Here is a 13998-nt window from a genome sequence, read left to right on the forward strand (position 1 = left end):
CCCGGCGCCCAATCTGCGACGCCCAGTCTTCCTAGACCCGGGTGCCCTATAGTAGTGTGCGAAGTTGAAGTTGAAGGTAAATAAGAAATCGGTGGTAACTCCGGGTTGAGGACCGGTTTCGCGCTTAACCGCGAGTTTAGGTGGCCCCAGGTTAATGTTGAATCAGGCGGTTAGAAGGGGCTGGGGGAGGAGGCGGGGGAGCTATGGGGAAGAGAGGTCGAAAGCACCTTGCTTTTACAGCTGTTTGCGCACGGCTTGGAGAAGGGTCGCCAAGAGCCAATGGGAGTCCCTTGTCAGTTAGGGGTTTGGCACCCCTCTTCCCACATAAAGTGCCAAATAGTGGCTTGATTGGCTTGGGGCTCGTGAAGTATACACCATTTCAAAAGTCTCGCCTTCCCTGTAATTTTCTTCTCTTTATGATAAGGGTTTTTCCTGTATTGCTTTCAGTCTTTTGACATTTGTGAAGCTTTTTAGCATCTTTCATAAAAATGGAATAAATATCGAACGCAATTTTTTCATCAAAATTGCTAATTATTTTATTTCCCTACTAGGGAGGGGGGGGAGATGAAGAAAATCCAGCACTCTCTTTCGTTCCTGCAATGATCGTGAACGAATCCTTTAAATATCAAAGTTATTTAAAAAATCAAGTTCTTTGTCCTTCTCCGGTTTAGAAAAGCCGCAATTAACATTTGTAAATACTGAATTAAAACTTCTGGAAGTGAAATTTTTGACGTTGTAAATGATATTTTTCAGAGAATAGGTCCTAAAAAAACATAAACACCACCTTAACTTTTCCTCAATAAAATTAAAAATTATAAAATAAAATATTTATGATGAGAATATTTCTCGCGGTTATGAAAGTAACTTGCAGTTTAACCATCACATCAGTTTTTAAACGCATAGTTCTTTTGCATTGTAAAGTACAGATAATTTTACTCATTATTTCTTTAGTTTTGTGCTAATTAGATCTCAAAATAAAATGTCTCGTATTATTATTTTTTAAATATAGTCTTATGATTCATTTTGTAATGCCGGCAAAAGACCGGAAACTTTAAGGTTTCTCATAGACAGCCCCCCTTAATTGTGTTCTGCTGCAAAATGGAGGACCTCGCTGTGGAAGTGTGCGGCGAGAATGGCGCTTACTATAAGGTTTGTAATTTAAGTGTCTTGTTACCAATTAAGTTTAAAATATTCAAATCTGTTGTTGATGATCATGAATGAAGAGTGTCTTTTTCTATTTATTAGATTTTGTCACATGACTTCTTTTGTTTTTATGTGAAAATACTGCCGTTATCCATGTATCATTCAACAGTGACAGTTATATATTTTCTTGGTCATACTTAATTAATAATGTTTTAATGCATGTTTTATTTGACTTCAATTAATATTTGAATATTTGCACGATATTTAGTCCTTTTTGTATCGATTCATTGTTGCCTTTTCTAATATCGGCGTTTTAAAATCACGAGCACGATTTTCTGTTAAGCAAAGAAAGTTAGTTTTCGTTTTAATTCGGCTCTCATATTTGTGTCTAATGTTGTAAAAAGCGTTGCACAATTTTGTTTCGGAAAATGCTGCCTAGTTATTCTTAGTTCAAAATTAAAGGAATAAGTATTGCGATTTTTATTCGAGATGGATTTCCTGATTTGCTCTACACTCTGCGTTAAATAAAAGTTACTGCAACTGCTCTACAATGGTATAAACTGTAATTCCGTCTTCTTTTTAGTTATTATATTCTGTTCTTATTTCAAACAAAATCATTAAAATACTAGGATTTAAATCAAGTTTCACCGAGGGCAAAATGACTCTTCTGGAATCTCACCCTAATTTAAAAAATTAGTATTTTGAATATTAAACGTGATTTTTTAAAAATATGTTTGTAAATGTCACCAGTTAAATATACGAAAATAATCAAATGTAGTGATTTTAAAAGGAGGCTTTTGTATTTTTTTTAAATGTGAAAAAACCAAAGTTTTCAGCTACTTTTTTTGCTGTCTTCCACAATTAGAAGATTCAAACTTTGCTATTATTGTAATGGCTCTCTTTGTAGTAGTATATACAGTGTTATTCTTTTGTTTTAACTTAAATAAGTTCAAAAGTTCATATGCTGATCCAGATACAAATTTGTTTGCTTTGTTTTTGACTCCCATCAGAAAATTCTTTATTGTTCGATGAAGAATTTCAAAGTGATCCCTCCATGAAATTCTATGTCATGAATGATATTTTTCACAAAATTTTGTTTTTTGTAGAGATGCACTGAATATTTGTTTGGTATTGGGTAGGATACTGCATAGCAGACAAACTGAATATATTCTGTTCCTCCAAATAATTGAACATTCGGTGCTGGCTGAATACTTTATTGCTCTGCGACCAAATATTAAACAACTTTCAATACTAGAGACGTAAAGAGTACTTGGTAACTACTCAGTACTCTGCTTACTAGGCCAGTTTACCGAGAACTTGGCCCTCGGCCAGATTTTGATTAGATACTCGGCCAAATAGATGTGAAAAATTGAATATCGTTCAAGACAGATTTTACAATTGATAAAATGTGCAAGCATATAATACTTTACTGTCATTTGCAATTACTATATTCATAAAATAAGACTATTCTATGTATAAGTTGAAAAAAAAAAAACACTTATAAAATCTAATCAGAGTAAAATTTAATTATGGATGTGTATTTGAGTGCAACTACTTTTTCTCTATCGCATATTAGTGTAGGACAACTACCTTTGATCAGAAACATTGTAAGGGATCCTTTCCTATTCATGGACTCTTAACAAAAAAACCCTTTCAATCGTATTGCAATGTATTCCTAATCACTTGGAAACCTGACTGAATTTTTAAAACCTTGCTTTTGCAGATTCAAATTTTAGCATAATTATAACACTGAAGAGAAGTAAAATTAAGTTGTTTTTAAGAGTAAGAAAAAGGTTGTGGCTTTGGGTAAAGAAATACTTAGAGGAAAAAATTCTATTAAAATATTTTAACAATTGAAAGTGTTGCACAAAATGTGAGATTAAGGATTTAAAGACATTCGACAAAAGTCAGATTTTTTTGTCCGATGTCTTTACATTCATGAGCTCACATTTTATGCACTAAAAAAGACGTTCCTTGTAACGCAGAAACATGCAACTGCAGTGTTCCTGCATATTTAGGCTTTTAACGTTTTTTTATTTGCTTTAAAGATTATTTACGTTTATCGAACTAGAACTATAATAGATTGATACAGTTTGTTTTAATTCCAACTTGATTAATCATACCTTTTATTTAATTGTTTATTAAAGTTTTTGACACAAACTAACTTTCTTAAATAGTGTGTAGTTAAATTTCACCTGAAATTTTGTTTTAAAATCTGTATGACTATGGAGGTCTATATTACTACTCCAATAAGTTCAAAATTCATCATGTGTGTGTCCTTAGTTCTTAAAACATAATTGGTACTCGACCGAAAAGTGAAAGGCCAAGTACTCAGTCTTGGCTACTCAGCCAAAGTGCTACTTGGTACGTCTCTATTCAATACAGTGGACTCGCTTTATTCTAAACACTCAAGGGACTGAACAAAACTGTTCAGATTATGAAGGTGTTTATTATAGAGGGAGACTGGATAATGCATATATGGGCAGTTATCAAAAGGTGGGAGCAAACACAGACCTCAACTTTGAAGCTTCAACACCAAATAACTTTCATTTTAATTGACTAAAAAATTTTTGAGTTAAATAATAATACCATATAGAGACAAGAATTGACATAAATTATGGAAAAAATGCTCTTCAAATACCCTTAAAAAATATTTTTTTTTGCTAAAAGGCACAATTTTGGACATACCAAAACGTTAACTGAGCAAATGTACCATTAAAAAAAAATTCCTTTTTAATTATTTCCATACGTTTCAGAAAAAAAAAAAAAAAAAAAATTAAAGGTATGAATCGAACACTGAATAATTTTTTGTTAATATTTTACACAAATAACAAAAGTTAAAGACAGATTATTTACTTTGTAAACAATTTTAGAAAAAAGTAAGTTTGAAATTTGATGCATGTCCAAAAGTTACGATCTTTACAATGCTATTATTTGAGAATTAAGTATATGATGTTTTCGTTTTAAAGGTATTTATCGATCCTTAGAATCAATTTTTAATTGTTTTAAAGTGTTTTCATAAGCTTTTATGCAGTATCTTAGAAGAAAAATAAGTTTTCTTAAACATACATGTGAGATGTCCAAATGGCGTTACGATCTTGACGCCGATAATTCTGTCCGTTTATTCATAATTTTTGATGATCCACTGTCTTCTAACCTCAATAAAAAGGTTATTATAATGTTATCTTCTTTAATCTATTGGTATTTTGCAAAATTAATACGTTGCACATTGAGCAGTACATAAATTGCAGTAGAAGCATGGCTGGTTATGATCGCAATAAAAGCCATTTTGCGCTAAAATCGCCAAGCAAACCTCTGGCGACAACACAGTATACGATAAGCTAAAGGTTACCAGAGGGGAATTCCAGTTTGACAAATGTAGTTTATCGTCAGCTGCATTAGTTTTGGCGAATTTATCGCCTCCGCTAGCAATTTTTTTTCCCCGCTTTTGTTATTGTAGAATTTTTTTTTCTGGGCAGTTCTCAAAAGGTGGGAACAAAAAAGTTAACTTTGAGCAATTTCAAAAATTTTCGAATTTGACATCAATTTTGATTTTATTCTATAGTATGCATACCTAGAACACAATATATGAACATGAAAAGACAGCAGGTATTTGTAAAAATTGTTAATTAGCAAATTAAATCAGCAATCTGTAGGTAACAGATTTTGGACATTGCTTTCCTGTAGGTAACGGATTTTGGACATCATCATAACGTAAGTTTCATCATTTTTGACAATTGTTAATCTGATTTTTAACTTTTCCAATGAAAATTTTATTTATTACTTTTTAAATTTTGCAATTTAATAATAAAGAGGATATTAATGAAATACTTGAATGGCTATACATGCTGCTCCTTACATTTAATAAAGTTTTGGAATGATTTTGAAGAAATTGATGCAAAGTTAAAAAAAAGCTTCAAATTAAAAATAATACAATTGTAAAAAGTGACATCAGTTTTAATAATGAATATTTTTTCTAATGTCATAAGAATTAAAATGATGTCTAAAAAAATTATTGAAGAAAGAAATTCGTATTTCTATTTGGAGATCGTTAAATTATGTTTCCAAAAGAAAGAAGAGAAAAAGAATTCTAAAATAATAAAAGCGGAAAAAAAAAATTGCTAGCGCAGGTGATAAAGTTGCCAAAAGTGGTACAGCTGACGATAAACTACATTTGTCAGACTGGAATTCCCCTCTGGTAACCTTTAGCGTATCGTATACTGTGTTGTCGCCAATGTCGCCAGCGGAAGTTTGCTTTGCGATGTTAGCGCAAAATGGCTTTTGTTCGATCATAGAAAGCCATGTTACTACTGTAATTTATGCATTGTTCAATGTGTAACGTATTAATTATGCAAAATACCAATGGATTAAAAAAGATAACATTATAATAACCTTTTTTATTGAGGTTAGAAGACAGTGGATCATCAAAAATTATGAATAAACGGACAGAATTATCGACATCAAGATCGTAACGCCATTTGGACATCTCACATGTATGTTTAAGAAAAATCATTTTTCTTCTAAGATACTGCATAAAAGCTTATGAAAACACTTTTAAACAATTAAAAATTGATTCTGAGGATCGATAAATACCTTTAAAACAAAAACATCATATACTTAGTTCTCAAATAATAGCATTTTAAAGATCGCAACTTTTGGACATACATCAAATTTCAAAGTTACGTTTTTTTTAAATCGTTTACAAAGTAAATAATCTATCTTTATTTTTGTTATCTGTGTAAAATATTAACAAAAAGTTATTCAGTGTAAGAGTCATACCTTTAATTTTTTTTTGAAACGTATGGAAATAATTAAAAAAAAATTTTTTTTAATGGTACATTTGCTCAGTTAACGTTTTGGTATGTCCAAAATTGTGCCTTTTAGCAAAGAAAATATTTTTTTAAGGGCATTTGAAGAGCATTTTTTCCATAATTTATGTCAATTCTTGTCTCTATACAGTATTATAGTTTAACTCAAAAATTTTTGAGTTAATTAAAATGAAAGTTATTCGGTGTTGAAGCTTCAAAGTTGAGGTCTGTGTTTGTTCCCACCTTTTGAGAACTGCCCTTCTCTTCATTTGGAAACATAATTTTTCAATCTCCAAACAGAAATACGAATTTCTTTTTTCAATAATTTTTTTTAAGACATCGTTTTAATTCTTATGACATTAGAAAAATTATTCATTATTAAAACTGATGTCACTTTTTACGTTTTGTATTTTTAATTTGAAACTTTTTTATAACCTTTTATCAACTTCTTCAAAATCATTCCAAAACTTTATTATATGTAAAGAGCAGTATGTATAGCCATTCAAGTACTTCATTAATATCCTCTTTATTATTAAATTGCAAAATTCAAAAAGTAGTAAATAAACTTTTCATTGGAAAAGTTAAAAATCAGATTAACAATTGTCAAAAATGCTGAAACTTACATTATGATGATGTCCAAAATCTGTTTCCTACAGGACAACAATGTCCAACGTCTGTTACCTACAGACTGCTGATTTAATTTGCTAATTAACAATTTTTACGAATACCTGCTGTCTTTTCATGTTCATATATTATGTTGTAGGTATGCATACTATAGAATAAAAGCAAAATTGTTGTCAAATTTGAAAATTTTTGAAATTGCTCAAAGTTAACTTTTTTGTTCCCACCTTTTGAGAACTGCCCATATGTATTTGCCGTGACCATCAAAATGTGTTTAGAACATTGGGATGTTCACATTAGAGAGTGTTCAGATAGAGGGAGTTCACTGTATTTAATAATTGGTGAATAGTTTATTTTTTTATACATCAAGTAAAAGTTATAATATACTACCACAAAAATAATTCAAATTGTTACTTCTTAATTTTATAACATTCAAAGTAATTTTGATGTGAGAAAACACTCAGAGCCGAATACCAAAATATGAACACAGTTGACTCCCGCTACAACCCAATTCGACTTTTACGCGAAATGGCTATAATGGGAGCTTTTCATGAGTAACCAATTTTAAAGCTAAAGGGAATTTCTTCCTCACAAAATATTTGTAAAGAAATTGTGGTGCTAAATGTCTATTTTGTATTGACTTCATGACTACACTTTCATCCTTTTAGCATCACTGACTGCACAAGTTCCCAAACACCGCACTAGTCGAAGCATCGCTTTGTTACTGTATAAATAATCATTTGACATTTTTCATTTATTTACTCTAAGTACACTGTTGGCAAGTTTCTGCCGAGGCGATTAAAACCACCGGTTAAAACCGGCATGGCAAAAACCACTTTCTTCCACATTTGTGGCAGAAACTGGCAAAAACTCACAAAGTGCCAAAAAATTAATTTTTGACATACAATAGAAAATGCATGTAAAATATAATTGTTAACCAAAGCACAATTTAATTACAATATTATGTGTAATTCAAAACCCCGCTGTTGCCTCTTAGAAAAGGTGGTTTTAAAAATCTAAAGTTTCTCAATTTATTACGCACAAATGAGAAACTTTAGAATATTCTCGCAACAGAAAAGCTAGCAGGCAATGCGTCAAGGAACAAGCAATGTTTGTGAAACTTTCATCTGTTGCATATTTTTTTAAACTGGTCCATCATGTAGTAACTGGTGTAGTGGTAAAAATTTGATTAAGAAATGTAAGTTTCAAGAAATGGGGCCAATTTGTTTTGCAAAGCTGTGACATTAGGTACAAAACTAGGTTAATATTGGCAAGTAAAGTTCTTCCACTTTCTTCTTGAAGCACAGAAATTACAATCAGTATTGCCTGTTTAATTCTGTGTGTCACTTCTCTTTCCAATATATGGTTTTCCGTCTTTTGTTAGATTAATCCAAATATTACGAGCGTCTGCAATTGAAAAGTTCCCTTTCTGTACTAAATCAAAGTTACTAGCATAAGATTTTATTTTTTACAATGATGAAATGAAATTTAACTTTTTTAGTTTACTTAAACAAATATATTTAGTAACTTAGTTTTCATTTAGCAACTAGTTACTTGAGTTATTAAAGATGCTTTTAAGTTTTTGTCACTTTCTGCCAGTTTTTACCGGTTATAACCAGTTTCTGCCACTGGCATGGCAAAAATTAGTTTTTGCCGGCAGAAAGCCAGCCCTGTCTAAATATGAAAGGTGGTGAAATATTGTAGCACCTAGGCAAGCTGTTTCATCTAAAGTTTGTGAAGATGGAAACAAAAAGCGAAAGTTTGCTACAAATTAAGAAAAAGTAAAGATTTTTGATACGCTTGAACAACCAAAAAGTTGATCAAAAGTAGCAAGACAATTAGATATGAGTGAATCTTTGATATGTGCACTTTAAAGTCAAGAAAAAGGCCATCCATAAAAGTTCAGAAATTTAGTTTTACTATAAAGCTCGCAGAGTAGTGTCTGAGCGAAGTGTAAACAGTATGAAATTGGAAGCTGCACATTCGACGAGGAGCCTTGGAACGCATTCCTTGCGTAAGTCCGGGTCTGACTGTATTCGTTTTATTCGTAGTTATTATTAATGGTCTTATGCTTTAATTTAAAGTAATCTTTAATACAAGATAATGTTGAGCTAAAAGCTTGGCTTAACAGTTTGCTATACAGTAGACCATCGTTTTACGTGTGGGTTACGTTCCACGGAAATGCCACGTAGGAGCAGTTCTCAAAAGGTGGAAACAAAAAAGTTAATTCTATTCTGAGCAATTTTTAAAACTTTGAAATTTGACATCAATTTTGTTTTTATTGCATAGTATATACACCTAGAACATCATATACAAATATAAAAAGACAGCAGGTATTTTTTAAAATTAATAAATTGCAAATTTAATGATTGTTCTATAGGTAACAGATTTTGGACATCAAAATCTGACGTAATGTAAGTTTCAGTTTTTGAACTTTTCCAATGAAAATTTTTTCTATTTTTAAATTCTGCAATGAAAAATTGAGGATTTAAAGTACTTGAATGACTCTATATGCTGTTCTTTAAACAATAAAATTTTGTTACGGTTTCATAGAATCCGAAAAATCCCCCCATCCATTTTGCCAGTGCAGGTGATGAAGTTGCTAACACTGATGCTGTTGGCGAAGACCGGAATTCTCCGCTGGTAAACCTTTGCTTATCGTACGCTGTGAGTTGTCGACAATCAGGGTTTGTTTAGTGATTTTTGTGCAAAGAGAGAAATATCTTAATATTAGAACATTGAAGAATTATTTATTAAATAATTGCTGTTTAGATATCCATTTGATGTCGTAATTTGAAGACATTTTATCCAAAATATCGGCAAAGTAACAAATAATCATCTTTGAAATGTTGCAGAGTTATGAGCTGCCGCTGTTTTGTTTACTTAAATGCGTTTGTTGCGATCAAAACTTGTATTTCTACTGTTTATGTAAAACTGTAAACTTGGGATACTGTAAAACTGAGGTAAGATAAGACTTTGCATGATCATCTTGCAGATTTACACTATGCAGATGACATTGTACAATTGTCATCAAACCTTGATACTATGCAGTCAAAAACAAGTAAGCTGGAAAAAAATGCAAGAAAAGTCGGATTGAAAATAAATGAAGCCAAGACAAAGATGATGAAAATCAAAAGTAACAAAAATGAAAAAATTTGCATTAATGGAAAGGAAATAGATGAAGTTGACAATTTTATTTATCTTGGGGCATATGTTTCATCTGAGGGAGATATAAATAATGATATATTAATATGAATTAAAAAAGCTCAATGCACCTTTAAATCTTTATATAAAATATGGAGATCTAACAACATACACGTAAAACTCAAAATACAAATTTTCAATTCAAAAGTTACAGCAGTCCATTACTCTGTGGCAGCAATACATAAAAGCTAACTAGATAGCAAGAAAAAGAGCTTGATGCCTTTCAAACTGAAAGCCTGAGAACAATATTAAACATATACTAATAAAATATCGAATTCAGACCTGTACAAACGTACAAATTGCAAGCCGATAACCACACTGATAAAAAGGCACAGATGGTCATGGATAGGACATATTCTCAGAATGCAGGCAATAGACCTTACAAGAACTGCTCTCACATGGACCCCTGATGGCAAGAGGAAGCGCGAGCGTCCAAAACTAACCTGGCATCAGATGGTCATACAAAAAAGAAATGCCTTTGTTTGGCCAAGCTGGAAGAGGACCAGGGAGGCAGCATTAAACCGGTTGGGATGGAATGCCACACTAGCGGCCTGATGCGCCACTAGGCGTTAAGAGAATCAAGTCAAGTCAATTTATGTAATGTAATGTTCAATGCATAACGTATTAGTTGTGCAAAATATCAATGGATTATAGAAATTAACATTATATTAGCATTTTTTATTAAGCTTACAAGACAGAAAATTATTTAAAACTAGCTTTTGCCCGCGGCTTCGCTAACGTTGATGTAGTTTTTTTTTTCAATTGATTCAAGTTAATGGTCATTACAGGCAGAGGTCAAATAGTTACCAAAACATTGTTTGTCTCTAGTTTCGCGACATTTCAAATTGCCTGCCCCCTTAAATGTATCAAAAGGTATGATTAAAACTGAAAATTAGGGGGAAAGGGAGTAAATGAAATGTTGGCAAAACTGAGAAGAAACCCAAAAATCACAAAAAATAAATCACAAAAACATTCAGGAGTTGTAAAGAAGTCAGTTTGGGTAGTTCCCAAAAAATCCAATTCGAGTGAGGTCAACTATTCTTAAATAAAGTGAAACAGTTCCCTTATAATCCCGATCTCCGTCAAATACATAATATCCAGCGCTACACAGGCAATCTAAATTATTGTATAATGTGTAACTTCTTACCGTAGAAATCGTCTCAAAATAGGGTCAACAATGATGCTACCCGAAATATTTCCAATAAACAGTAAAAATTTGGCAATCGTTTGAAATTGTGTGCAATGACAAAGTAATGGAAGTTTTTGTGCTGTTTATGAATTTACGAATTAGTTGGCGAATTAGTTTACGTGTTAACAAATTTAAAGAAAGAAATATTAAAGAAATGGCAATATTTGGTTACATGGTGAAAACCGAGAAACAGTATTGCGTAGTCTTTAGCTTCAAAAACAGCGACAGTTGAAAAAAATGTTAAATGCCTTAGCTATTGAAATGATTCCACAAAAAAAGTTTGGCTGGATTCCAGCTGATCGATTAAATACCCAGTCAATACAAATAAATAAAAAAACCATGAATTGCCTCAAAGTTGCATTAAAATGGAAAAAAAATCAGCCAAATCCATGTATTATTGCCAATCTTGTGCAAAAATCTTGCTTTGTGCAAGATTTGACTTGAGAAAAGCCTTGAACGGTCACGAAAAGCAAATATAGTCAACAATACAACAATAGTCGTTATCGACAGGGAGTTGAGATGATACACTAAATATTGTATTGAGTTAAGGAAAGTCTTTGAACATGGAACTAAAAAGCTCATAACTCGTTTTTTATTCTACTTAGAAATTTCGAACAGATGCCATCTTCAGCAGAAAAATCAGAGCTTTCAATGGACATATAATGTTAATATGTGCAAGTATTTTTTCATCCTCATATTAGAGAATTTATACGAAAATTGTGTTTTATTGCCTCCCTAAGGGGGTTTTGCCCCCCATAATGGGACGAAAACTACCCTATGTGTTATTCTGATGCATAAGCTATATTATTGCAAAGTTTCATCAAAATCCATTCAGTAGTTTTTGCGTGAAAGAGTAACAAACATCCATACAGACAATCTTTCGCATATATAATAGTAGTAAGATAATGAGTAAATGGACAGAATTATTGGCAGTAGATCGTAACGTAATTTGGACACCTCACATATATGTTTAAGAAAAATAATTTTGTTTTAAAGATACTGCATAAAAACATTTGAAAACACTTTAAAATAATTAACAATTAATTTTAGGATCAAAAACTACCTTTAAAACATATAAATCATCTATTTAGTTCTCAAATAATAACATTGTCTAGATCGTAACTTTTGGACATACATCAAACTTCTAACTTCCTTTTTTTCTAAATTCGTTTACAAAATAAATATTATATCTTTATTTTTTTAATTTGTGGAAAGTATTATGAAAAAAATATTTAGTTTGAGATTAATGTACCCTTAATCTTTTTTGAGGCTTATGGAAATAATAAAATTTTTTTTTTTTTCGATGGTGCATTTGCTCAGTTAGCATTTTGAATGTCCAAAAAATTGTGCCTTTTAACAAAGAAAATATTTTTTAAAGGTGTTTGAAGAGCATTTTTTCCACAATTAATGTCAATTCTTGTCTCTATACAGTATTATAATTTATCTCAAAAAATTTTGGAGTTAATTAAAATGAAAGTTGTTTGATGTTGAAGCTTCAAAGTTGAGATCTGTTTGCTCCCACCTTTTGAGAACTGCCCACAAAACAAAACCACGTAAATAGAGACCTAATACGTTAAAGTAGCAGTTTGGTTCCGTAGATAACAAAATACTTCATTCTAGTGATGACTAATTGCTAGAGACGTACCGAGTAGCACTTTGGCCGAGTACCGAGTACTCGGCCTTTCACTACTCGGCCGAGTACCGAGTTACCGAGTACTCGGCATTTCACTACTCGGCCGAGTTAACAAGTACCAATTATGTTTTAAGAAGAACCACTGACACACACGTGATCAATTTTGAACTTATTGGAATAGTAGTATAGACCTCTTTGTCCATATAAAAGTTTTTAAAACTAAATTCCTGCTGAAATTTAATTTTGCATTATTTAAAAAATTTTGTTTACGTCAAAAATTTTACAAAAAATTATTTTTAAAATTAAAAATAAATAAATAAAAGGTATGATTGATCAAGTTGGAATTAAGACAAACTATACCAATCTATTTTAGTTCTAGTCCGCCAAACATAAATAATTTTTAAAAGCAAATGTGCAGGAACACTGCACACATGTGTTTCTGCGTTAGAAGGAACGTCTTTATTGGTGCATAAAATGTGAGGTAACAAATGTTAAGACATTCGACAAAAAAATCCGACTTTTGTAGGATGCCTTTAAATCTACAAGCTCACATTTTGTGCATTGAAAAAAGGAATTCCATGTAACGCCAAAACATGTATCTGCAATGTTCCTGCACTATGCTTTTAATGTTGTTTTATTTCCCTTTTTTTTAAGCAAAGGAATTTTTATATTTCTTATAACTAATTTTTGTTTGTAGCAAAAATCTATTTTTTATGTAAAAATTTCATATTTTCTATACTTACCTTTTTTGCACAATTTTTAATAAATAAGTTTTATTAACTTTGGGGACATTAAAATAAAGATTTATTTCATTAAAGCATTAAAAACTTCATTATTCTCAAAATTTAAAATTGACTTGTAAAATGATTGCAGAATATTTAATATGCTTGCGCTTTTTTATAAATTTTAATGTCTGTCTTGGACAATATTCAATTTTTTGCAACTACTCGGTATTGGCCGAGTATCTGATCAAAATTTGGCCGAGTATGCCGAGTACCGAGTAGTTACCGAGTACTCGGTACGTCTCTACTAATTGCATTAAGATGTTTAATATGTTCTTATCTCGACTTTTATACACAACATGCATAAAGGAAACAAATTAATTTCGTGTTCTGTTTATAAAGAGGAGCTGACAATGATAGTCTTTTGGCAGTCACTAAGAATTTTTCTCTGTAATTCTTTGTAGAGCATTAACGCATCCATGATCACTTGCATCATTTCCATAATAGAATCTTCCTTCACTAACAAATCAGAAAAATCATTTCTATTATCTAGGATTGGCTCAAAATTTTCAATGTTAACGTTTTTCGTTGTGCGTCACCGACGTCAGTATCCTCGCTGGTTTTGACCTCCTTTGTCACTCCTAAAAGCTCTTCCAGTGAGTTCTGAACTGTGAGTTT

General features: G+C 31.5%; 1 protein-coding gene across 4 annotated transcripts in view; it reads left to right on the forward strand.

Moving 5' to 3' along the window:
• Positions 1-895: 895 nt before the first annotated feature.
• The window catches only part of LOC129218574 (fragile X messenger ribonucleoprotein 1 homolog), an 83056-nt gene continuing 69953 nt past the window's right edge, over positions 896-13998 (forward strand). For all 4 annotated transcript variants that reach the window (XM_054853206.1, XM_054854545.1, XM_054853870.1 and 1 more), the window contains exon 1: positions 896-1149. In XM_054853206.1, the coding sequence (XP_054709181.1) occupies positions 1099-1149 (51 nt within the window). In that variant the 5' untranslated portion in view covers positions 896-1098. The remainder of the gene's footprint in view (positions 1150-13998) is intronic.

This window comes from Uloborus diversus, chromosome 1 (assembly GCF_026930045.1).
Source record: "Uloborus diversus isolate 005 chromosome 1, Udiv.v.3.1, whole genome shotgun sequence".
NCBI lineage: Eukaryota > Metazoa > Arthropoda > Arachnida > Araneae > Uloboridae > Uloborus > Uloborus diversus.